Source organism: Astatotilapia calliptera, chromosome 7, assembly GCF_900246225.1.
Source record: "Astatotilapia calliptera chromosome 7, fAstCal1.2, whole genome shotgun sequence".
NCBI lineage: Eukaryota > Metazoa > Chordata > Actinopteri > Cichliformes > Cichlidae > Astatotilapia > Astatotilapia calliptera.
In genome coordinates this window covers 66,941,527-66,968,689 of record NC_039308.1, presented here as the reverse complement: position 1 = coordinate 66,968,689, position 27,163 = coordinate 66,941,527, and the positions used below count along the sequence as shown (strand labels likewise).

Sequence of the window (27,163 nt, the reverse complement as noted above, 5' to 3'; positions counted from 1 at the left end):
GCTTTTCATACTGTACACGTTTCTGCCTATATTTAGAAGAGTTATCCTACTACTTAGTGTTAAGATAAGATAAGATAACCTTTATTAGTCCCACACGTGGGAAATTTGTTTTGTCACAGCAGGAAGTGGACAGTGCAAAAGTTATGAGGCAAAAATTAGAATACAATAAGAATAAATACAGTACACAACTGTACAGAATAGAATAAAATACTATATACAGTAGAATACAATAAAATAAATATACAATAAGATAAAAATAGAATACAAATACAAATACTATATACAACTGAGTAAAAATACAACGATGACAGAAAGGATTATTGCACTTAGTATTATTGCATATGTATGGATGTGTGTGCTTGATCAGTTAAAGTCTTTATTATGGAGTCTGACAGCAGTGGGGAGGAAAGACCTGCGAAATCTCTCCGTCCCACACCGTGGGTGCCGCAGTCTCCCACTGAAGGAGCTGCTCAGTGCTGTCACAGTCTGCTGCATGGGGTGGGAGATGTTGTATGTATAATAACAATAATAATAATAATAATGATGATGATGATAATAAATTATGACTGTAGGTGACGATATGCTTCATTAATATTTGAAACTAGAGAAGAAGAAGAACTTCCGGGAGGGATGCGGGATTGTCCAATCACGATCGACTCCAGAAGTGCCGGTCGGGGCAAATAATGTACTTGCGTGCTGAAGAAACGGAGTAACAGAAGATAACTGTAAATACATTCACGCGTGGAGTATAAACAGGACCGTATTTTCTCCCACCTCACACAACAGGTATGAAGTGTAGTTGCTTCCAGCCGCGTCATCAAAATGAACTTTTTGAGTTAACGCAACACTGAGCATATGTAAGAATAATAGCAGCTTAGCATGCTAGCTAACGTTGCACAGTGTAATTCATTCTGACTTGTAGCTACATGTTAGCATGCTAACGAAGCTTAGCCAAAAGGACAGCACTACAATAAAATAAAATGAATTCAAACATGTTTTTATCGTGATTCACATCACGCCACTTCACAGCAGCCGGAATTAAGTTTCATTTGAAACTGTACATTTTTGTTGCTGTTCCTAAAGCGAGTTTATAGCAACTAAGCTAACACCACAGCGCTCCATGCGCGCGCTCCAGGTGTTGCTGTCAACTGTCCGAAAGCTCACAGCTGTATGTCCTTATATACATGGGTGTTTATGTTATTCACAGTTTGTATGTTATCGACTAGGCCTAGTCCTAAACGTGTTTTGTTGTTGTTGTGGCAGTTCTCAGCTATATTACGTCTGAAACGTTTACGTGCTCACTTTACGTTTACTTCTGAATTTGTGTAAATCTCCATCCACGCAGTTGAGGAATTGCAGTACATTTTAACCCAGTCCCTTCTTCTAAGGATTGAAAATGAACAACAAATAATACATACAAAACCTTTAGTCGGTGAGGTACAATGTTGATTAGGTTTCTAAAATAACAGCAACATATTTATGCAAAATTGTCCAGGCCAATTATACCTTTTCCCCCCCAAAAGGATGTGAGCACCCTAAAATTATAGCTCCCCAAACCACTGTACACTAGTCATCTCACCTCTGATGATGTTACATGTAAATATCTTCATTTGTTTCTCTATAGCAGCATGGATACAGAGGGATTTGGGGAGCTCCTGCAGCAGGCAGAGCAGCTGGCTGCTGAGACCGAAGCAGTGTCTGAACTTCCTCACGTCGAAAGGAACCTTCAGGAGATCCAGCAGGCGGGGGAGAGGCTTCGATCCCGCACCCTGACCCGCACCTCCCAAGATGCTGCAGACGTAAAAGCGTAAGAAATATAAGATAGAACTTTATTATTTTTCCTGAGGGAAATTCTTGTGGTTTCTGTTATTGCACAGTACTATAAGAGTGGAAACAAAAACACTTAGTAGTCACAGAGTAAACCAGCAAACAACAAAATAAAGCTGAACTATAAAATAACAAGATACAACCAAGAACGGTATGAAATATGAACATCAGTATGTGCAGATAGGCAGAAAATGTCCCACTGTTAATCATAATATTACTGCTACTGGCAAAAATGGTAATTGATAACAAATGAATGGTTATCTATGTGTACAAAGTTGTATAAATAAAGTAATTAGATCCCAATACCAGTAAAGAAAGGGACGGGCTATTAGGGAACTAAATTGGTGGTAAACAGTCACACAAGGCATCAGGTCTAATTTTTAAAGATCAACATGAAAAAAAGAGCCTGGGAAGAGTTCCTTTTTATATATAGTGGTAAGAATCCTACTAATAATAATACACGTTTCACAATAACAGACTTAGTATAACAGACAGATTTAGTATAATCTACTGCAATATATTCTCATGTAAATAAAATGTAAAGTATAAAATCATTTTTCATTTGTTTCCCATTAATCTCTATGATAGACACACTCATTTCTAAACTATATGTTTGGTTTTAAAGATTTAAAGAAGATATTCCTTAATCAATAAGCTTGAGTGATATTTAAAGGATTTAATGTATTAGTTTTAAAACTGCATTGATATTAGATTGAAATTCTCTCTGTGATGTATGTGATGACACCTGATCTGATGCGTAACAGTTCACATCAGTGGTTTCTGTAACGGTGGTAAAGCGTTCTGCGACCTCTAGTGGTCACGTGGAGCAACTACAGTTATTTGTCAGTCAGTTCTTCATCACCTTTCTGTTTCACCTCAGGTCCATCCTCCTTGGTTCCAGAGGTTTAGACATCTTCCACATTTCTCAGAGACTAGAAAGTCTCAGCGCTGCCACCACGTTTGAGCCCCTGGAGCCAGTCAAAGACACGGACATACAGGTAGGGCTGCTCAATTAATCGAATTGTAATCTCGATTACGATCTGGGCTTTCAACGATCATTAAAAATGACTGAGCTGATTATTAGCCCCTCCCTCGTGCTTTACTCTCGCGCTGCTCCGTGTGGCAAATCGAGCGCACCTCTCTGCATTTCGAACACGTGTCACAACAATTAAGAGCAGCGGTCTCCAACCTTTTTTGCGCCACTGACCGGTTTATGCCCGACAATATTTTCATGGACCGGCCTTTAAGGTGTCGCGGATAAATACAACAAAATAAAACTAGTACCGGTACCGAAAAAAAGAAGATTTATTAATAACACACGTGAAAAGACCCAGGAAAACCGAGTAAACAATAAAAACGATAACAAAATAACGCTGAAAACCGATAAAAACCCTGAAAAACAGACATTTCACACCTGAGCCTCAACTCTCGCGGCCCGGTACCAAACGACTCACGCACCGGTACCGGTCCGAGGCCCGGGGGTTGGGGACCGCTGATTAAGAGGACCCGAGGGAAGCTGAGCAGAAGTTATTTGGAGAGGAGAGTGACTGCTGTTGGTTGAAAAGAGGTAAAAAAAACTTCAGTGGTGTGGAAACATTATGGGTTCAGTCAGACGTGGATCAAGTAGACACAGTGTGTAAACTTTGCTACAGTGTAGCTGCACCACAGAGCAACACTGCAAAGCTCACTAAACACAGATGTTTACATTTTTCATTTATTTCTTATACTGCAAACATTTGCACTGTTATCAGTATTTGCACTGTTTTATATTATTTTTTAAAGTCATTATTCAACACATTGTTATTGTTAAATAAATATTGTCAAATAATTGAGATCTCAATTTCAGTGAAAATAGTTGTGATTATCATTTTTGCCATAATCGAGCAGCCCTACATACAGGTACCATAAACTAGCTGCTAGCTAGCTGCTAATGCAGTGTTTTTAACCTAAATGAACTGGTTCACTAGAGGAAGACTCGCTTACTACTGAGAGCACTGAGAGGTATTTTGTGGAGTGAAATAAGAAATATTCCATTGACAGATGGTAAGAAACTAGTACCTAGTCTTTTAATAAGCATGTGCATATTTCACTGCATTTAGAAGTGAGGATTAAATTTGTTTTGTGGCTAAGGTCTGAAAGTAATTAACTGTAGATAATAAGTCTGCATTTTGTCCCCACTGACAAGATAAGCCTGATAAAAACTGAGCAAGTGTGAAGTTTGTTAGTTAAAGGCTGAAAATGTTGAAATTTATAACTGGAGGCTGAACAGAACAAAGATTTAAGAGATAACAGAAATAAGTACACAAAGCCAATGAGTTAATTATTCCAGTGGAAAATTGGGTTTGCTGTGTGACCCACAGGCTCTGTTTTTGTGGACAGTCAAGAAAAATGACTTTCATGGAAAATCTCATTGGTTTCAAGGTCACATTGTGCTGTTTATTCTCTTTAACTTTGAGTTTTGATCATATTTTCTTTCTGCACATTCATTAGACTGTACTTTACTATATGATGACATGTATCATCAGTCACACTAAACTACATCTGTGGAGTTGCACTGAATTAAAAAAGCTTTCACCCATGTAAAAGCAGTGCATGTCACATAATGTATAGATGTGGCTCTGGAGGTTGTGCTGTGACTGAGTGCGTGTACACGATTGTAGAGCTGAACAGAATTAATAGCATTTGTGATGGATACATGGTTGGCATGTTGTCGCATTTAGTCAGGCGTGAGGAGGTAGTTGTGTTATGTGTGTGTGAAACTGTCTTGTAGTTTGGCAGGTTTGAGCGTGAAGACGTCTGATGGATTGCCAGAGGCCATGCTGCTCTAGTAGAAGTTGGTTAGATCTGAAGATTATGCAAGTTATGGAGAAACTGTGATGCAGGGAGGTGGAACAAAGTGAGCTTATCGTGCGCTTCTGTCCTTTGTTTTAGGCTGGAGGCTCAAAGCTGCATTTGCTCCTGTGGTACACGTGAATCTTGAACTGTTTTGACGGTATTGGAGACAGAAGGTTTAAATGTAAAACAAAGGTTCTGTTAGAAGTCTGAAAGTGCAATATCAAAGTTGCCCAGTATTCTTTTAATGTTGAGTACCAGACTTTTTGCTCCCTGAGTGCTCTCTCCGTCCCTTATTCCCACCCTGCTTAATCCTCCTGTATTGGTTACTTATTTCTCTCCACTGTATCTGTTCTCTCCATCAGGTTTCCACATACATGTGCCACCACTCTATCACCCTCCTTTCTTATCTCTGTGGTTTTTTTTCTTCCACTGTTGCAGTCCAGCCTCTTCTCTGTTTCATTGAAATCTTCTTTATTCTTATTGGTCGGCCAGATGTATCCTGGCCAGGGTGGGTTTCACTCACTGACTGGAAAAGCACTTAGCTTCTGGCAGTGTGAGGGTGAACGCGCGCGCGCGCACACACACACACACACACACACACACACACACACACACACACACACACACACACACACACACACACACACACACACACACACACACACACACGAGCACTCTGCCTCCCTGTGATTGCTCTTCTGGGTCTAGAAGATGACATTGCATTACGTTTTATTTCAGGAGAAATTTTCCACAGCTGTTTCAGACAAACAGCTGCTCAGTTTAAACAGCCACATTACAGGAATTGGTCAGATAAATGGAAAGTCAGCTGAGATAGTAGTGTTGTATTGGCATTTACCTAATGGGCCCTGCGCTGAGCATATTCAGTATAAATAATTATGATCAAAAATGGAAAATTAATGGAGTGCACTGTACAGTTTTTCATATGATACTGATGCTGCTGTGGGTATCTGCTGATGCCAAGTAGTTATCTGATACCAGTGTTAAACTAATAAGCTGTATTCCTCCTCTGGAGCTCTGCTGCTGAGGCATTGTGAGGTAAACCCAGAACAGCAGAGAATTGAAAAGATCGGCTCCGTAGATCAGCTTGTTGAGTCAGGATTGGACTCCAGATGTCAGATTGTTGGATGCATAGACTGCACACAGTAGTCTTTCATATATATGTGTAATCTATAAGCACAATATAGGATGATTTCTGGACAGCCAGGCTAACTGCATAATGGAGCTTAAACAAAGTCTTCACCATCTCCATTAAGCCTCTGTTTAGTGGCGCAGTGAGCCTTTGCCAAAAATAGTTGTTTACTTTGGTCTTAAATCGTAACGTTGTGATGCTCTACTCTACCGTCCCCCAAACTAAAGGTAAATCTAGTCTTTAGCAGCATCAAAAATATTCATGTTTTAGCCTTTTTAGTTGCTTTACAACAGTTTAAGCTAATCTAGGCAGACCAAGGTGAGTAGTCATTTAGAAAGCTGTCTGCTCCCCCATGGGAAATTCTCTTTTAATGAAGATCATAACGTCACATACACACAGTTTGAATTTAATTGCAAATTGTGACTAATTGTGAACCTCATTTAACTGGGCGTGTTTGGCTCCATGACAGTGTGCCAAAAATGAAGCAGAATTTCAGCCAGAATAAGGAAACAACGAAGAAATGTAGTTTAAATTTGAACCATTGAAAAGAGAAACTGAGCTCAGCTTTTTCCCCCCTCCATTTAACTGATGGCAGTCTCAGCCACTTTATATCATCAAGTATACACAAAGGAGCAGAGAGGTTATTTGATCATGATGACGATGATAATGAAGAAGGCATCACCAAGAAGCTGTTTGATGCACTTTGTTGAACAGCTGAAAGCAAACAGCCTTTCCAGAGTATTCTTAACACACAGACTCTACATTTGACCTGCAATTTACGCTCAAATGCACTGATGTAGTCGCTCAAATCTTAGTTACTTTGGAAAGAAAGGTGGAAATAATGTCTACTGAAAAGAAATAAATGGTTTATTCTATAATTACACAGCTGGTGCAGTAACAGGAGTATTCTTATTAAATATTTAATAAAACTCTGAAAGACTGTAGTAGTTTATATTTGCAGTACTTACAACACGTTTTCTCGTCACTGTTACAGTGACAAGAACACTTTCTTTAGGGCCGCGTTCGCTCTTCAGTCATCATCGTTGGAGACTCAAGCCTTTTGTGTGTAAATGCTAACATATGCGTTTGTCATCGCCACTTTCAGGACCTCTGTCACGTTCTCGCGCTGCTCAGTTCAATCTCACACCCAAATGTTCTTCTTTAAGATCAAACACACATTTCAGCACCACCTGTGTTTGTACGTGATGGAGTTACTCAAATGGAAGCATCCCCGAAATCAGTGCACATTTTTGTTATTTTTTAATTAGCTTTGATTAATTAGGAGTGAAGTTTAGCTTTAGTTTACTGTTACTAAAACTTTGATCTTGTTGCTTCCTTTCCTGTCACGATACACTTTATATTAGACTTTTTCTTTGTCACAGTCTCACAGCAGACTATTTGCAGAAGTTATTGTTCGTACAGATGCATTCCTATAACCACACAAAGGATGTAGCCTGTCTATATTTAACTAACACCCCAGATATTATCGCTGCACATGGACAGAGTCTCCGTTTTTACAATCACATATTGTTGTGTTTCATCTGCAGTCTGTCAATGATTTTATTCATCAGCCAACTTTTCATCATCAGTTTAACTTTCAATTTAAATCTACGCTTTACATTTTCCTCGTTACCGTTGCTGACTCACACATGCATGTGCACCCATGGCAACCCTGAAATCAAAGAATGTATCCAAATGTAACCGAGGACCTCTAACGTGTGCCTCGTGCATCATCCATCTGTGCATCCTCGCTCCTCAACCAACCCGACCTCAGTGCGTCAGATTGGGTTTAATTTGGTTTAAGGGGTGCGAGGCAGTAGAGGCTGTAGTTCTCCAGGATAGACGGGACACAAAGGAAATGGAAAATGTGCTGTGTTTTTATGAGTGTGTGTGTGTAAATGTGTGTGTTTGCGCATGAGTGAGCTGGTACATGCCTCTGCGGCTCACACATGCGCGCATGTAGAGGGCAGTGGTGTGTGAATGATGCGCCTGTATATATGCTGAAGCGCTCCTATAGGTTGTGGCCGTATAGCTCGTCTTAGATTTTGGGCTTCGTGGACGTCGGAGCTGCTAGCAGGAATTAGCATGTTTTTAGATTGCACATACTATGGACAACTTCATATTTAGTAAGATTATGTGGTTGGTTAGATGAGGCTTAGTTTGTTCCAAACGTGAATATATTTACATCTCATGTTTAGGGTCTTTATCAGAGTGCAGTCTGCTTACATGTTTTTGTTTCCTGTGTTCCCATCAGTGCTTACAAAGGATTAACAGGAAAGGATTCAAAATCAAAGCAAAGCAGAGAAAGAGAAGAGATCACATGAAAAGAGCAGAAAAATGAAACTGTAGAAGTGAAAGGCAGAGAGCAGAGCGGGTAGAAAAATGGCGACCGGCTTCAATATTTTTCCGTCTCCCTGTCCTTGTCTCACTTTTCACTGTTCCATCTTTCTCTGCCAATGCTCTCTTTCTCCTTTTTCGTACATCGCACTCTTTCTACGTGCTTCTCTGCTTTCATTTTTTCCCTTTCTCTCTTAAATTGCATATTTTCACATTTTTCTGCTTTTTATCCTTCTCCCATTTACATCCTTTCTCTTCCTCTCCTGTTCTTCTGCCCTCCCCAGCCCTTAAACACACACATATCCCTCAGCAGTGATGGCATGCGTTCAGCGGACGCAGTTGGCTAAGCCCAGAGCATCTGCTGAGATACACGAACGCTCCTGACATAGCTTCACACGATGTGTGTGTCTCTCGTGCACAAGCCTCGTGTGCTGAGATTGCATGCCTGTGTGTCAGGCGCTATCGATCGCTGCTGTATACGGTGTCTGAACCGTGTATTTATGAATGAATGTGTAGCATAGATTTGTCTGCACGTGGTTGCGTGCATCCCTGTCTGCTTGCCTGCACACATGAATCCAGTCGTGTGTGTGAGAGAGAGACTATGTGCACAAAACTTCCGGAAGTGCATGGATTAACATGCCTGAAGCTGTTTGTGTGTGCACGTGTGCACTATAATAGACAGACTGCATATAGGAATACCCCCCACGCACCCACCAACCCATCCCCTTTCTCCCCATGTGCCTCCCAAACCCTTCATTAACTAAACATGACCCTTAAGAGCATGATTAGCCTCATTTCGAGACAGGATGTCGGAAGCCATCAACCGAGGGGGAAAAAATCCATTACTATAATTGCATTGAGCTGAAGGAGGGAGGAGAGAAGGAGGGAAGAAAAGAAGGATGCATAGATGGATAAAAAAAGAAGAAAATGAGTGGGACTGAGGGAGGGCCGTCAGAGATGCTAGGACGAAGTGAGAGATGGAGAGAGAGACAGAGGATGGAGAATGGCTGTTTGGGGGGGTGTCAGGTGATGGCAGGAACTGATATTCTATATGAATCCATAGTTCTTTCTCGCGGGTTCCCCCTGTGTCTGAGCGCTCAGTTGGTACAGCCCTCCGACAATAAAACAACCTCCAGCGAGTCTTGATGTGGCACTTTCACTCGATTCTCCGGCTCACGCACCAGAGTCACTGGCCTGCTTTGAACGGGGAAAAGGCTGCGAGCGGACCGCCATGCCGGCTCGACGGGGCACAGGGAACACGCCCCAGCATGGCGGCCGCTGCTGCTGCCCTGGCACAGTGACACGGTGGGATGGAGAGGCGAAGAGACGATGCAAATGTCCTGGGCTGTCAGAGCCCACGTACCTAGGCTCAGACAAAGAACTGAAAACCAGTTTTTTACTTTTCCTTGTCTCATCCTGCCCTCTCGTCTGTCTGCCAGACAGGCAGAAAGGCTCTCCTCATGAGTGAGTATTGCATATACATACATGGATACACACACATATACATGTACTCACTGATGGGTATGTGCTTTGTGCGTCTTACTTTTTGTCATGTCTTCTCTGCTGTGCTACAGTGTGTGCGGACATACATGATGATGGAGATGATTGAGTCATTTGTGAATGTGAGGCACTCTGATCATTTATACTTACATGTTATAAATGTATGTTATTCATTTTCTTTATTTCTATTTCACCACACAGGAAGTGAAAGAGTGAAAGGGTGGGGTTTCTCTCTCTCTCTCACACACACACACACACACACACACACACACACACACACACACACACACACACACACACACACACACACACACACACACACACACACTCAGGCAGTGGTCGGTTCATTCTGTCATGGTAAATGTTTTTGCTTTGGTTCATAATGACTTCCACAGTGAGGCTTTTCCCCGTCAGCTCGTTGAACGTGCCCTTCTGTAACCTCTAGATTCCTGGAAATCACACGTTTCTGCGTCGGCTCGGTATCTTAATATTTTTCGTATAGTGTCATAAGCATGAAGCTGGCTCAAAAGGGTGAAAATTCAGATGTTCTGATTTGAATGAGTATAAAATAAGATTACCTTTATGCGTAGATGGCGTGACTGTCATTAGCAGTGGAGACGGGGGCCTGTATGCCAGCACAGAGATTTAGCATGCGTACAAGTTTGAAGAGAAACCTTTTTAAATATCACATTTATACTGTATGCTAAAATTTAGTCATGTTTCATTTTGGCGTATAGAAAATAATATTTTTAGAGTCAAATGTGCACCGATCTTTCACATTATCTCCATACTGTCGATGAATTTGGAGACAAAGAATGGAACTTGGATCATTTGTATTTATATTTGAAGGCCGACTTGTCCTCGCCTTTACCTTTCTTCCCACCCCCATCAGTATTTCCTGATTTATCAACCATGATCAAATAATTTTCGGTGGCAGTGCTCCTCTTCCTGTAGAAGCTTCTGGGCTGTCTGGCCAGCAGGCTGTGGGTGTTCACAGCAGGTTGCAGATCTCTGAGGATACACAATACAGGGGTGGGGCAAAAGAAACGTGCATCTTTGATACGCCGATACCCCAGTGCTCAGTGCATCATCGAGTGTGATAAGCACATTTATTAAAATGTGTTTTTTCATCTTTCTTACTTCTAAACGCTTCAGCGTTGCTTTTTTAAATGCGTTTCTCTATTTCATGGTTATTTTTACAGTTTGGGAACAAATACGAGGAGGAATTAAAACATTGGCAGCGATTAGTCAGCGCGAAACGCCGGTGTCTGGGCCTGAACAACGTGCCAGATCTTCGGACTGTGTAGTGCTGATCAAAATTATAAGGAGGTTATATGCGACAGCGATGCTGTGCCTGCCTGCGATGAAGCTTCAAACATTTTAAGGAGCAGTTACGTGAAACTGGCCACCCCCTGTGGTGAAGAGGGAAACAGTGTATCCAGCTACCAGCAGTCCTTTTTATCAGATATCTAACTGCTGTAATATTCATATTTGATTTAGTGATTTATCAACCAAAGCCAAAAAGACAGAAATCATTTGCATGTCAGATAAATGGGATTGTTGGCCTCAGCTTTTGGCTAACTCATCAATTTACACTTGGCACAAAAAGTAATGTATAGGCCAGTGGTTGGCAGCACTGATAATGACATCAGTCACAAATGTTTGCCACCTGCTGAAGGAAAAATGACGAGGCAGTTCCCCCTCGGTGCCCAATGTACCGCCGTAGTTTTAGATGCTTTAAGCCCCGCCCCCTGCCTGTTTCTGTAAGGATCGTCAGTCTCATTGCCTTTTCTCCAATTTACAAGAACACTTGGAGTCATCGCAATCAGCCTCTGATCTGTGAACGTTTCATTCTGTTCTCTTCATTTTTCCAGTGCAGCTCTCCTGCGAGTGTTGACCTGAGCTCTTCTTTGGTTTGAGTGGTTAAATATAGACCTATTGTCAGCCTCTCCTGGGAAAGTGAGACGGGGAAAAAACGAGAGAGGGACAGAGCAGGAAAGGGAAGCTAAGGGTAGCAGGGATGAGCTGCTGCTATAAACGGGCTACGTTGGAGTCGCTTCTTTTCTTTCTTAATTACCAGAGTAATGGTGTTGCATGTAAGTTCACTAAGTTTACCTTTAACTTGGCTGTCAGCCGTGCAAACACCAGTTTTTCAAGTCTTTAATTTGCAGTGGATAATCTGTCATAGATAATTAGATTTTCACACAGTAATACGAGGAAGTAAATGATGTCTTTCTCTGTCACTTTACACTGACCTGAATGAATGCTGTGGCTTAAACTCAGTGATGCGGTACTGACCCGTTTTAGAGGAGACGCGATCCATTACGGTTTAACACGACAACGTCTCTAAAAGTCAACTGTAGCACAAAACCAGATTAGCCACTGGTTATTTTCCACGTAAACTCAAACACCTGCAGCGACTGCAGCAGGAAACGTTTCTGTCCTATTTTCTGACCGACCTCTGCATAGACTTTTTTTGGATCTTGACATCATCTTTTGTGACGGGAACTCTTCTTCTGCAGCTTTGAAGATGTCACAATATAAGTAGTTTCAGCTGTTTCCAAGATGGAAAATATGCTAGTTATAAAGATGTTGTTTGACAGACTGAAGCGAAATAAAACCCAAAAGATATCAATACTGCTCCACATGTAGTGTCAGATGTTTAGTGTTTGCAAGCCCAGAAATGATTAACATGGAGAAATACAAATACTGATAATCAGTTACTGACATGTCTGTGGTGGCAGGTTGTGCTATTCATAGTCAAATTTAGCATTCTGCACATTTTCATCATGCATAGCTAAGCTGTAACTTACTCTTGAAAAGACATTTTCCTAATGTTTAGACCCAAAGAGCCAACAGAGTTGAAATACTGTCATAAATCTACGGAGCTAAATAGTGAAAATGAATATTTCAATGTTTTCAAATTTCTTGCTTTATCTAAGAGTGCACCTACATGGATTTATAGTAGCACGTTCTGTTGGTGCGTGTAGGTGTTTGCCTGTGCTACAACCCACGCAGACATGCTTTGCGGACAGGCCGCAAATCACACACAGGTTCAACTGTGATTGGTTGAAAAGTGAGGTCGTACATAAACGGGAGAAGTGTGAAAAAGCGTAAAGAAAATATTTTCAAACATCGGCATGAAAAGAGCAGCGAACATTTCTCTGCTCTTTCTGTTATAACTTCTCTCGTGTCTGCGCGGGTTGCGTGGGACACTGCCCCCTGGTGACGGTAAACGGCAGCAGCACGTAGACGTCAGTCTGCTAAACTGTCGGTGGGCTCATCGCAGAACCAACGCCACACCGTGAAAAAGCCAAAAGAGATAAAGTTCTGTGTGCGTGTCCAAGAAGGCTGCAGTATTACAGGAAGTACAACTATACGATTATATAGGGCTCATTTTTTCTTTATAATAAACCTTCTGAACATTTTATGTGTCTGTTTTTATTCTCACTGGTAAAAAGGCTCACCCACAGAGTGGTCAGCAAAAATCAGCACGTAAAATCCAATAATCACTTTCTTTGACTGATCCAGTTCGGATCGGTAACCTGTGGTAAGCCTGCTGTACCTTAGTTGTGAGTTACTTGATGGTATTTTGTTATTGACAGTTCTTCAGAAAGGTGTTCATGCAAATTGCCCATTTAGCGTCAGGCAGAGGTGATGTGTGTGTGAGCTTGTAAAAGGAAGAGGTAGAAATTGGACTGAGCTAAGCATTTGGACATAGACGCACATGAGAGGACAGGAGCGAATTCAGCTTCTTAAGAGCTGAATAAACCGTCCTTGGCTTTGGAAACTAGCTGTCTCTGATCAACTGCTTGCTTTTGGGGGTTTGAGGCTGAATTATCCTGCTTGCTTCAGATTTAAAGTCAGACAATGTCACCAGTAAATGATTATTCTGTTATCTGACAAAGGGAACAACCTTCCTCCAGTCTAAGAAGCTATTATGGCAGGGCTGCACGACTTGCAGTTATATAAACCTAAAAAAGCAGAATAACTCAAGGTTAGCGGCAGTACTTACCTGCACATGATAGAAGTGCACCTTTGCATTGACAAACGTGTTAATGTAAGCCAAAGCCAACAGGAACATGATGCACAGTGTGTTCATCACCGTGACTCCTCTTCTCCCCACATCTGTCTGTGTGTCTGCAGGGCTTCCTGAAGAACGAGAGGGACAACGCCCTCCTGTCCGCCATCGAGGAGTCTCGCCGCAGGGTCGGTATCTGTCCAGAGTCTCGTGGCCTCGCAGTCTTTAGTCCTGCAGTGTAGGAAACTAGTTCACAGGCACTGTTAGAGTAACGCAGGCCTGCAGGGCGCACGTCCGAGTGCGATTATACTTTTTATTCTTTAGATGATTAAAAAAGAAGATGACATAATTAGTCCCAACAGTCACAGACAGTGTGTGTTTGTTTGTCATATACCGAGGTTTACAAAAGCATTCGTTTCACTGTCTCGTAGCATCAGCACATCACAATACCGAACACTTAAAAACGACATTTTTAGTCATTTCTGCTCGCTGTGATCTAAAAGTCCTTCTGGTGTGAACCTTTGGGGAATGGTTCTGAAATGGCTTCCCTGATGTGCAGAGCTAATAGGCCCCTCGTTTAATTAGCTGCCGTTCCCATTATCTGTCTCCGCTCCCCGAGAGAGGAAAGGGACTTATGTGCAAGGGTGGGGAAAAACAAATGCACTGAAGATTAAAAAGAACGTGGGTGTTAGATGTTCCTGCAGATTTTTATCTCGTAGCTTTAGTTTTGACATCAACATGAAAAGCAGGGCAGGCAGGCATGTTACAGTAACCACTGGAGCTGCTGCATGCTGTGTGCTTCTAAAACCAAAAAGGTATTTGGGCAGGAAAAAGCCCCGATAACAGAACGTAATACATGTATAACATGAAACTGCTTTTTTAAATTGTTAAATTACTGCGATGTGTCGCTGACCAGGAACGTTTATACTTACGATTTAAATACAATTTTAATATCTTTTTAGACTTAATGCCGTTTTTAAATTGTTTAAAGCTTTGACCAAGTTAACCCAGTAAATGGTGGCTTTAGTCTAGATTTGCATCTCCCTAAGCTGGAGATTCAATTATCTCGAGTTCCCATTATCTCACTTTGAAGTCTCTGTGGAGGGTTAAAATAGACGCCACCGAGTCCTGGTGGACTCGTCTTCACAGGGGTCTGCTGTTAAATCCAGTTTAGTGTGTGCGATGTTCGTCTTACCTCGTGGATGTGGATTAACGTACTTGTACTACAAGGACAAATTATTTTGCTCGTTTCTAGCGCTTCTTATTTTTTGTATGATGGAGCTCAGTGCAGACCCCTCCACTCATCCTGCCTGGCAAATGCATTGTTTTAGCTCCTTCAACTTTAAGGTCATCTTGACTTTAAGCCAACTTATTTGTGATTTGCTACCACTCACAAACGGGAGGGTTTGAGTAGCTGGTGCTTGGGGCAGAGATGACCATGTTAAGGACAATCCCCTGTTTAGCATCTGTAACACAGCTTGACCCCAGTGAACTGTGTTTTTCTGCACGCTCGAATATGACTGGAGGCTTGCTTCCCATCGCCGTTTGTTCAGACGTTCCTGCTGGCTGAAGAGTACCATCGGGAGTCGATGCTGGTTCAGTGGGAGCAGGTGAAGCAGAGAGTGCTGCACACGCTGCTGGGAGCAGGAGAAGACGCTCTGGACTTCAGTCAAGACGTGGAGGTACGGGACAGGGAGCCGTATAGGTGCTCATGGTGGCACCTGCACATTGTAAATGAATTTTGCAGCAGCGAGTCGGTCCATGTTTGTGTCATTTTTAATGCGTTCATGAATCTGTCATTTGTAGTTATGAACAATAAATTCAGAGGTTGTGTCTCAGTTAACGTGCAGGTGTGTCAACAACACGGTGGATTTATCAATCGTGACCTCGTTTGAGTATGAAGGAAACATTGCTGTGTGGAGATCAGAACTGTCAAGTGCTGCATCGTTCCCGCTTCATTAGGTCTTACAGATAGCATCATTTTTGTAACACAGTTAAACTTCTTGGACTGAATATGTCTGCTTCAAAGAGCATGTCAGGGCTGTGACGCCACACACTACCTGTCTACCTGCTCAACTAAAACAAACAAGCTAGCGTTTTCATCTCAGACTCAGAAACACTATTTTTATCATCACCCTGAGCAAGAAACAAAAACAAGACTTTGATCTTATTGTGTGGGATTGTGTCCCAGCGTGTGTCGAGCAGGCGGGCAGTAATCAGTCGGGACAGGACGTCCTCCTGTCTCAGACTCTCAACATGCAAAGTAATGAGCAGCAAAAGTTCTCCTGTTTAGACACAAACGTTTCAGCAGCACGCGACTGATCTACTTCTGTCTTTGCTTACCACCTGACCTGCGGTCCATTACAGCCCAGCTTTGTGAGTGAGGTGACCGCTCCAGGAAGAAGTGCGCTGGACAGCGTGGAGGTGGCCTACGGACGCCAGGTGGGTCCCCGATAGTCTAATTATTTTGGTGTGAAAATTTCAGGTAAATGCACACAGCACATCAACATTCCTGTTTTATGCAAATTACCTTTCAGTGCATTCATATTGTGGCATTTTGCACAGCAGGTTATTGTTACTGAAGCATTTTTATATCAGGTTAACGCTGCAAAATCTGAATGCAAATGTTACTATAAGGGAAATACATTTTTAGTGGCACTAAAATGTGTTGTGCTAATGCCTAATAATGCCTGTTATTTATTGCTTTTTCTTATGTAATAAATGCATAGAAGAAGAAGAAACGTGTATTGATTACATACTGGGATCTAATGAAGGGGAAAAGGAGGACATCAGCAGAGTGTGTTTTAATACAAACAGCGCCGCAGAGCTTGGTAGCAATAATAATAATAATCATCTCTAGCTGTGTTCTGTTAAACATGAAGCTGTCGGCCGATGGTTTGGTTGAAACGGGGTTACAGCAAAGCCTGGAAGCTGCAGATCAAACATATGGATTAATTGTTCTGCAGAGGGGGCGCGTGTCCCCGCCCCAGCGCTCCACCCAGCATCATCCAGGATGACCTTCTGTCGCTTCCACTCGCTGCACCACATTTTATTACTTCGACCATGTGTCGACACATTGCGTGCGGCGTCGTTTGTCTGATTTTCGTGATCCTCTTTGACGACCTCGTCAACATTTTGATACTTTTCGTGCTGTTTTTTATTGTGAACCATTTCACTCGGTGGTCGTAAAAAAAGGTTCATTTTTAACCGGAGGCTAAGTTTATATGAAAGTTTTGACATTTCCTTATAAAACGAGCATTTAACAGTTTGTGGACCTGCCTCCGTTTTGTTCTCCGTCAGATCTACATTTTCAATGAGAAGATAGTGAACGGTCACATTCAGCCTAATCTGGGAGATTTATGTGCTTCAGTAGCAGAAAGCCTGGACGACAAGGTAGGAACGCTGATCTCTCACTGATGTATCAGCCTGAAGTTACTTGTTACTGACAGATGTAACAGATTACTCGGTATGAACGCACCTTTCTTTCTCTCTCGTTCCTCCAGAACGTGTCAGAGTTGTGGCTGATGGTGAAGCAGATGACAGACGTGTTGTTGGTTCCAGCCAAAGACACTCTGAAGAGTCGCACTAGTGTTGAAATGCAAATGGCCTTTGTGCGCCAGGCACTTGCTTTCCTTGAGAACAGGTAGCCGGTCCTGTTTTTGTGGATACATGCATGGATCTACAGTTTGCTGAAATTAAGCTAGAATGAACCATAAATATTGTGTGTTAGCCCTGCGACAGACTGGCGACCTGTCCAGGGTGTACCCCGCCTCTCGCCCTATGACAGCTGGGATAGGCTCCAGCGCCCCCCGCGACCCTGAGAAGGATAAGTGGAAGTGAATGGATGGATGGATGGATGAACCATAAATATGAATTCTGTCTTTCCCAGTTATAAAAACTACACCATGGTGACTGTCTTTGGGAACCTCCATCAGGCCCAACTAGGAGGGGTGCCTGGAACATACCAACTAGTGCGCAGCTTCCTCAACATCAAGCTACCAGGGCCTCTGCCTGGCATGCAGGTACCACACGTGTATACACTGTTTAAATGTTTGGCTAATAAAGAAAGCCTGCAACACGCAGCTTTATTTAACTTTCCTACAGGCCTCATCACTTTTTTAAAAATTGCATTGGATTGCATTTTTATTATTTCCACTCCAGTCGTTACCTGAATAACCTTTACCACACTCATTTGCTTTCCTCACTGTTGCAGTAATACTGTCTGTGCAGGGTGACCCAGGCTTGGTGCATGAGTACCTAATCAGAATAATCTGATGGGCTGATCAGAAATGTCATTTATATTTAAGAGTTTATCTTTTCTTTGGCATTCATGCAGTTGGTCATGCACACCTGTGCTCTAAAAGCCAGCGACTGGTAGGTGCAAACGGTTTAATTTCCCACCGTTGCTTCACTGATTCTTGATGAGTCTGTTTGGCTGACAGGTCACATCTGCAGTGCGAAGCTCCGACCGTCTGAAGAATTAAGCAGTGGCTGCAAAATAAATAAATAATACGACCACTCTGTTCAATTTGCACAACAGGACGGCGAGATAGAAGGCCACCCGGTGTGGGCTGTGATCTACTACTGCCTGCGCTGTGGCGACCTGCATGCAGCCATGCAGGTGGTGAACAGAATGCAACATCAGCTGGGAGATTTCAAGACCTGGTTTCAGGAGTACATGAAGAGTCCTGACAGACGGTGAGCTCTGCTCAGCTCATTCTCATCCTCTGCACACAGAGAAGTCCTGAAGGTCAAACCGGTCTTATCGCGCTTCCCGTTTTATCTGGTTTTCCTCTTTAGACTTTCCCCGACTTCAGAGAACAAGCTTCGCTTGCACTACCGCAGAGTGCTGAGAAACTGTGCCGATCCATACAAGAGAGCTGTCTACTGCATGATTGGGAAATGCGACATCAATGACAACCACGGCGAGATAGCAGACAAGACTGAGGACTACCTCTGGCTTAAGGTACCGTTCCCCTGGTTTGCTGTTTTTGGGTTAAAGGCACGATTTCCTGATCCTGGTCGGTTAGAGATCATCGTCCCAGTTTGATATCTCGGGGCTGTGCTGCTCCCTTGCGTAATGTGCGTCGCGTTGTGTCCCCACAGCTGAACCAGGTGTGTTTCGATGATGACGGCAGCAGCTCTCCTCAGGACAGACTCACCCTGCCACAGCTACAGAAACAGCTGCTGGAAGACTATGGTAGGGGACTGAAATTCTCCTTCAGCTCTCGAAATAACTACAAATATATGAACTTGAGTTTCCTGAGAATTGCGGTGCATCACATTGCCTCTCCACCTTCCTCTTTTTCCATTATCTCTTTGCCCGAGCACAGAGGAACAAGCACAGGCTTGCACGGCCGAGCTGTTTGCACCTCCCGGGATGCAGATTTTATTTGGGTTACTGTTTGCTCTTTGCCTCTCGTGCTGTTGTGAGACTGCATCCATGTTTGTGCGGACACGTAGAACGCAGGGTGACGGCGTGCACACGGACGACCGGTCCCTCGTAAGGAGCGAGTCGTCTGAGAAACAAAATCTTAAGTTAAATTTGAGTCCGTTAAAACCTTTTTAACTACATCAAAATGAGTTTCCTTGAGTGCTGGTTTGGTTTAAGCCGTTAAAATGTTCAAACAGACGTATTAGCGATGGTGCGAGCACCTCTGTGCACAGAGTCGAGGTGCACAACCTGTAATGTGTGTGTGCTGGTGACGAATCACAGCACGCTTCAGGATTTGCTTCATCAGGTGATTATTGTTGTCAGCGTCTCGTTGTGTTCTTACATGATGTCAGATTCACAATCTTTAAAACATCATATAGATGTTAAATGCTAAACATGTGAAGTTTTCATCAGTAACATCGGTGATCGTTAAAGAGAAGTGATTCATTTTCCTGTGTAACTAATCGCTCGATGAATATTTCAACTGTTTCCTGCACATGAATATTCTCGCTTCTCTTTGCTGTACCAACAGCTCGAAGTACTACCCTCCCCATAAGCCTCAGCAGCTGTTGCCATGGACGACGAGCCAAGTGTGACTCAGAGCTTCGTCATAGTCGGCAGGAACAAAAGTTCACGAGTCTGTTTGTGAATTGATTTCTTTTCTGTAACCTGGAAATGTGGAAATAGCAGCAGTCGTTCATCTTTGTGCTCATGATGATGAGACTTTCCTGCTTTGGAAGCGCTACAGCTACCTGCATCAAATTAACCAACACCTACCACCACATCTCCACAGGCTTCATCAAACACCGTCAGCAAAGCTCCTCAGCTTAAAGCAGGGAGATGAAAATGGGTCAAACGCCGTTAAGAGTGCCCGAAACAAACTGGGCCGAGTTTATGTCTCACCATAATTAATATTACAGCGAGAGACTCGGGGCACTTTTTGGGGCATGCGTGGTGTTGAGCACGGAGCTGCACACCAGAAAGCTGAGAGCAGCCTTAAAGAGAGCTGTGGGTCAGCTGCTCACGCCTGTGAACAGGCACCAGCAGACACGCTTTGATTCTTCATCCAGAATCGATTTAAAGTAAGACTTCAACATGTCCGGGACACAAGTGCAAGGGCGCGAGGAGGCCTTCCCTCCCACAGACGGACAAAAGCACAGCTTTCTCCCTTGGGTGTTGCCTTCTGCAGGCTGATCCTGCTCTGTTCAGATAAGACTCGGAGCTCTCTCTTACTCTCCCTCTCTCTGTCCATCTCCCATTTTCCCGCCCTCGCTGCTCGGTGGGAAGCACAGCCCGGAGCCTCGTTCTGCTTTCTCTCTCGCTGCCGCTCGCCTCCCTCGGTTGTCTGGCACAGCGTTCCTCGTTGTCCTCCATCTTGCTTCACAGCAGGACACGAAGCCCAAAACCCGTCTTCATTTCTCTCACACGCTGCCGGTGCCGGGCTCGTCTGCTTTCCTGCAGCCCCGTCCTCTATTATCGCCGTCCCACTGATTTTTGTCCTTTCACATTCTTTGCTGTGCATTTCTTCTTTCTCTTTTCTTGTTTGCAGCGCCCTCCCCCTCTCCCCCCTCTCACACCCACACTCCTATCTCTCCCCCTTTGTCCTTTTTATTCCCTTCATCTCCCCCCTCTCTCGCCTCCTCTCTCCCTCGCTCTCCCGTTTTGAACTAAAACGCTGGGAGTCTGCGATAAGGCTGTAAAATGGCTGACATGGTCCACCCTGCTCTCCTCCTCAAACTTTCAGCCAACAAGAGGATTAGGAATTATAATTAAAAAGTAAACTTGATGACTAAGTACCTGCACTCAAAAAACGTCTTTAAATTTCTCCTCCCATGTTTAAAAAAGCCGGACGTGGCCATGTGCACAGCTCTGTGAAGCGCAGAGTTTCTGTCTGAGACGGTGAAACACCCACACAGGTGACTTCCATCCATCTCCGCAGAGTGATCGGAAACGCTCGTTTACTATGTTCATGTGGATGTGAGCAGCGCGACCCGTTTCCTCCTGAACTTGTTTGCAGGTTTTGGTCACAGACACTTGATTTTCCCACCTGCCGTCTTTATTCCGCCTCTTCTCTGCAGGCGAGTCCCATTTTTCTGCGAGCCAGCAGCCCTTCCTGTATTTCCAGGTGTTGTTCCTGACGGCTCAGTTTGAGGCGGCGGTGGCTTTCCTGTTTCGAGTCGAGCGACTCAGGAGTCACGCCGTGCACGTGGCGTTGGTCCTGTATGAGCTACGGCTGCTGCTGAAGTCCACCGGTCAAAGCGCTCAGCTACGTGAGTATCACCTTTATTTTGTAGGGTAATGCACATGCATATTCTATTTCCTGTCGATCTCACTGATCACATCGTCCCCGCAGTGAGCCAGGAGCCCGGTGACCCTCCCATGGTGCGTCGGCTCAATTTTATCCGCCTGCTCATGCTCTACACTCGCAAGTTTGAGTCCACGGATCCACGAGAAGCGCTGCAGTATTTCTACTTCCTGCGGTAAACACATTTCTCGCCCTGCACCACACACACGATATGTTGTACAGCTCCAAGTTTAAATTCATGTTTCTTCTTTTTTGCAGCAATGAAAAAGACAACCAGGGCGAGAACATGTTCATGCGCTGTGTCAGCGAACTTGTCATTGAGAGTCGAGAGGTGGGCGGCCCGTCTTACTCTGTGGTCGAACGTTAGCACAGAAGCTTTGCGCTGGTGACAGATGAGCTGATGTTGAACATCTTAGAAGAGCAGAGCTGGTTCACTGTGCTTCCCGCAGGGCAGATGAGACCTGCATGATTCCCGGTGTTGTCCTCGTTAAATACGATTGGCTCTGAAACAGCTCATGTGTTTAAAAAATACTTAAAGAATATGAAAAATAGGTATATGTTAAAGCAACGTTTGACAAATGTTTGTAATAAAAACAGGTGTGAGGAGCATGGAGTGAATTTTAGATTCAGAACAATGTGTTGCTCTGTCTGGTTTTAATAACTGATCTCTCCTGGAAAACAAGTTTACATGTGAACTTTGACGATGTTGCATTCATGTATTTATTGTCATGTGGTGATTTGTACTTTGTCCTCTTTTAGTTCGACATGCTTTTGGGCAGATTGGAGAAGGACGGCAGTAGGAAGGTAGGACGATGGACACGTCTCCGATGTCTCGGCTCACTGTCATCTGGTCGATGGTTATTTCTATAACCTGCCTCCCTCACCTACTGTCTACCCATGTCTTCCTCGTCTTGCTTTGAATTTCTCTTCCCTGTCCCTGGGGGGGTCCTTTGGCACGAGTCCCGCATGTCTCAACACGCCCCGTTCAGCAGCACTCGGTTCTGCTGTCACGGGTCGTCCCACTCACGACTGACAATGTTAAATGCGTCACGGCGCATCGTTAGATGTGCAGCTTCTGTATTAACGGCTTACTTAAAAATATGCATCGACTTATTTTGATGGACAGTCAGACTTTAAGGACGGGTTTTATTTTGTTTGAGTAACACAATAGAACAGAAGGCACATTGTTACTGTCAGGACTGCACCTCTCTCAGCCTCACGCCCGTCTCCCATCCTCTCCTGTCTAGCCCGGAGTCATAGATAAGTTTGCTGGGGACACCAGAGCTATCATCAGTAAAGTGGCTTTGGAGGCCGAGAACAAAGGTCTGTTTGAGGAGGCGGTCAAACTGTACGAGCTGGCCAAGGTGAGCAGACCGTGCACTGCGCAGTATCTCTGCAGAGCTGTCGCTTTGGGATTCGTTCACTTTACGTGTGTCTCTGCGTAGAACTCAGACAAGGTGCTGGAGCTGATGAATCGGCTCCTGAGTCCCGTCATCGCCCAGGTCAGCGCGCCTCAGTCCAACAAGGAGAGGCTAAAAAACACCGCCGTGGCCATCGCCGAGAGGTAAGGACACGGACACGCCGTGCGCTGGTCAAAATCTACACACGCACCTCCGTAACCTTTTCTTTTCCCTCTGCAGGTATCGCTCTCAGGGCGTAGCAGGAGACAAGTCGGTCGATAGTACCTTCTACCTGCTCTTAGACCTGATGACGTTCTTCGACGAGTACCACGCGGGGCACGTCGACAGAGCGTATGATGTGAGTGCAACTCTGAAAATGAACAAACAGACATGAAGGGAGACGCACGCGGCCTCGTCACATTAACGCTGCCTCTCTCTGTCAGGTGATGGAGCGCTTAAAGCTTCTTCCGCTCAGTCAGGACAGCGTGGAGGAGAGAGTGGCGGCTTTCAGGAACTTCAGCGATGAGGTGTCGACTCGGTTCTGGACACTAGACACAAAACCGATACTCAGTCTTTATATGGGCTCCACTTCTCTGCTTTCTCTTTATTTAAATGTCGTTTTGTTCCTCCAGGTGCGTCACAACCTGTCCGAGGTGCTGTTGGCCACCATGAACATCCTCTACACGCAGTACAAACGCCTGAAGGGGGCGCCAGCCGGCACACCGGGACGGCCACAGAGGACCATGGAGGACAGAGACACGGTGAGGGAATGAGCACAGCACTAAAGACGTGTGTTTATAGGTAGATCTGAACCTAACGCATTCTGTTTTTATACAAAGATCCGTTTACTTTAAATATTTGAGCTGATACGAGCACATTTAGTGGCAAACTGAATATATTCATGTGACATTTTTGGCAGAGTTTCTCGTTCGTCCCTTGTCAGTACGTCTCCGTCGCTCCTCTGGATTCTACCTTTTCACTTCTACTTACATCAGACATAGAAAGCCTGGTGACCCAGAAGCTTGCTGACTGCAGCTGGTGTCTACAGAAGGATTTTAGGTTGTGTCGAGCCGGCTAGTCTATGCCCAGCTCGCTGGTTGTTAAATATTCTGTCTCACTGATGCGTTATGTTAACACGCCATCTCTTCTCTGAACAGCAACTGCGCGGTCAGGCCAGAGCCTTGATCACCTTCGCTGGCATGATTCCCTATAACATGGCCGGGGACACCAACGCGAGACTGGTGCAGATGGAGTTACTGATGAACTGAGACGCACACACACACACACGATGAGCAGAAACCTCTGGGAAGACCGGCTCATTCACACGCTCACCTGCCATCTTGTTGTGTAAAAGCGGCGGCGTTCATCGCCATGTTGAGCCATACGTTGGTTTTTTTGCTCATCTGAAATCCTGTCAGTCTGTTTTTGTTATTTCCATTGTTTTGTTTCATATTTGTATCTGTGATGATTTAGAATAAAAAGTTTGCTTTTCGTTCGTCTTTTTTATTTTGAAACATTTTATGTTGCGTTACATTTTCTTCCTTTTTTCCCTCATTTGGCTTCATTTTATTTCAGTGCTACTGTCAAAGTTGTGACAATATTATGATATATGTGTTTAATACGGGAGCCGTTACACGCAGGCTTGAGCACATTAGTCATCACGCACCTATATTAACTCGCACAAAGGAAATACTGGAGAACACATCCTGAGAGTGAACTCGTCTAAAACAGAAGGTGCAAACACTTTTGTTTTTTACCCAACAGACTCGAAATGCTCCATGTCCCCCCTGAGGGAATAAATCAGGTGAAATCTAATTGAATCGTCTCCCTGGGAAACGAAACAAGACCGTTCCTCTCAGCCTTACGCAGTCCCGAGTGTCGCAGGCCATAGCCGTGCCGTTTCCACAGGCTGTGGAGCGTCCTGTCCCCTGGCAGATGGTTGGTTGGCTCAAGCTCAGCTATCGGACTTGGGGGGGATATTTCTGTTTCCATCAGAGGGGAAATCAGTGGAACAAAACATTTTACCGCACGCTGCAGAACGAGTGCGTCCTCGTGATGCTCGTTCCTTGTGCGTATTTTCAAAGGAGGTAGTCTTAAACTATTTTATTAGTAAAGAAACCAAAAACTAATCTTTGACTAAAAATGTGGACGTTGTTTAACTTTGTGATACGTTTGTATGCAAAGTTCCTTCAAATCTTTTGTAAGGGCGCACCGTAATCGCCCGGCCGCGCTCCGGCCAGCATTTAGAACAGCATCTTAACCACTCCTGCCTTTATAAGCTACCTGAACTCAGACCGAGCCCCTCCTGGAGCCCCTGTTGAACATTCAGCAGCACAACCAGACATCGCTTGAGGTTTGCTAGAAAAACTGGCCCTCCATCTCCTCTGTTTGTGGCCCACATTCTGTGTCCTTCAGTCTGGCCTGAGAGAACACAGATGGAGGCTCATTCTGTCTCTGCTGCTCCACATAACTGCAGACGGGTCGGAATCACTCGTGGTCACAAACACAGCTGAGCTGAACGGTACAGGAGGCCCACGCTGTTGTGCTCGAGCGTCTTTTTGTCTCGCCTTTGCATTTGTTGTTTTATCGCCTCCTTATGTTTTTCCTGCTTACGTCGTCAGGGCCGCGTTAGACTGTATTGGGCGGTGCAGTCTCTCAGGAAAATGCTCGTGCGTGTTTTTAAGAGCTCCGTCACCCGAAGATCTGCCTCTCAGGTGTGTGTGCCGCAGCTGGTGTTGTGAATCAGGCCGATGACACACACCTCTTATAACCCGGCTATTTCACAACACCAGGGTGGCCCTGCACCGCTGCCGACGAGACGAGGACCCGCTTCAGCCAGACGGAGCAGAGCTGGGAGAGCTCAAGTCTTCAGTCCTACAACGATCATTTGTGTACCGGTACTTTGAAAAGGGAAAATAATGATCGCGTTTTTGTCAGTTAAATCTGCCGAGATCATTTTTTTTTTCTTTCTTTTTCAGTTATTTTAGTCAAATTCACTCTGATATCAGGTACATCTGCTTGATGAAATCTTCCATAAACTCACCGCGTTGAGCTGTAAAGCATAAGATTCCCTCTTTGGTCCATTAATAAAGTCCAGTATGTTTCTTTTCTCTTTGACTGACATTATAGTAACACAGTGGATTGTATTACCTACAGCTAGAGGGGAAGCATCAAAGCACAGAACAGATCATTTCAAATGTAGCAGAATGATTCTTTTTCTGCTTGCAAAGACAAGAGCACACATGGCTACATTGTAAATCTAAAGCTAATTACCAACAGTGTAAAAAGAGGACATCTTTGTACTGTAACAGTATTTCATCTTAAACCAAAATGTGACGTGTGCCGAGCCATTATTTATCGGTAATTTCAAAATCTTTGGCCTCTGCTCTTTGCTGGATTTCAGCCGATTTTTCCTCAGAGGTTTTGTAACATCGTGTCACATCTACTCAAATTTGCAAAACTGAAGATTGGAATAATAAAATGAAGTGTACAGCTCTGAACAACCAGAGACAAAGAACCTGCTCCTCGGTGCTGTTCGTGCCTCTGCAGCAGAGAAGGGAGGCCTGGCCAGTGATGCCTGAGAGTATGGACCCCAGCCTCGGGGTGTGACGAGTTGGAACAGAAGGAAATGCACTGACCCACTTATGGCTTCCCTGGAGACACAGATATTTCCAACCACAGGCCCATCATGCAGGAGCCCCACTGTTTTGACCTGCTGACACTAAACCTTCTGTGCCCGCAGTGGTCCAAATATGGAATCAAAGTGGTTTTAGTGATTTTCCAGTGTCCAGATGCATCTGGCTCAAAGTCTTTACTTTAGTAGAGAGTCGAACTTTAAGTCACCTGAGTGACTGCGGCGTTTTTACGCATACTGTAAACCAGACCTTCCCAAAGTGTGGGGGGGTCAAAACAAAACGCTTGGACACTGCTAGCACGGGGCGCCCACAGAAACGCAAAGCAGGAGATGAAGCATCGCTGAATATGTTTCCAAACCAACTTCATTCTAAGCCAAAGACTAGAAAATGTGGTGAAGCAACTCTTCCCTTTGGCTTCACCAACCTTTTTAAAAATGTATTGACAGCAATGTTGAATATTATTACACAGGAAAAAAACAAGTACGTGTAAAATAATGACACCGTGACGCCTCTGCCTTTGTAAACAAAGGGACAGTAACTGCGTGTAAACCTGCAGACAGTCAGATTAACAGTATTTCGTCTCTATCATTCTGTGATTCATCTCCTGTAAACAATAACGTGGCCACAGCGTGACGTGAATAAAGGCGCATACCTTTGACGCTGCGTGACCAACTCTGTATTCCTCGTCCACACGTTAAACGCAAAAAAGGAGTTTTAAA

General features: G+C 44.2%; 1 protein-coding gene across 3 annotated transcripts; it reads left to right on the top strand.

Annotated features, from left to right (window-relative positions):
* The first annotated feature begins 605 nt into the window (after positions 1–605).
* On the top strand, positions 606–25,919 carry nup93 (nucleoporin 93). Of its 3 annotated transcripts, none has more exons than XM_026176755.1 (22): positions 606–786; positions 1,628–1,807; positions 2,708–2,825; positions 13,796–13,858; positions 15,224–15,352; positions 16,038–16,112; positions 16,971–17,063; positions 17,174–17,313; positions 17,560–17,692; positions 18,211–18,368; positions 18,471–18,636; positions 18,777–18,870; positions 21,183–21,374; positions 21,458–21,584; positions 21,668–21,740; positions 22,169–22,213; positions 22,657–22,773; positions 22,855–22,973; positions 23,050–23,167; positions 23,253–23,336; positions 23,442–23,570; positions 23,967–25,919. In XM_026176755.1, exons 2-22 carry the CDS (start codon positions 1,629–1,631, stop codon positions 24,075–24,077), a joined length of 2,463 nt encoding a protein of 820 aa, XP_026032540.1. In that variant the 5' UTR covers positions 606–786; position 1,628; the 3' UTR covers positions 24,078–25,919. The 3 variants fall into 3 exon arrangements, with proteins under 3 accessions (XP_026032540.1, XP_026032539.1, XP_026032541.1); XM_026176754.1 differs by having other exon boundaries at positions 1,625–1,807; XM_026176756.1 differs by lacking the exons at positions 606–786; positions 1,628–1,807; positions 2,708–2,825 and adding an exon at positions 9,027–9,613.
* Positions 25,920–27,163: the final 1,244 nt, after the last annotated feature.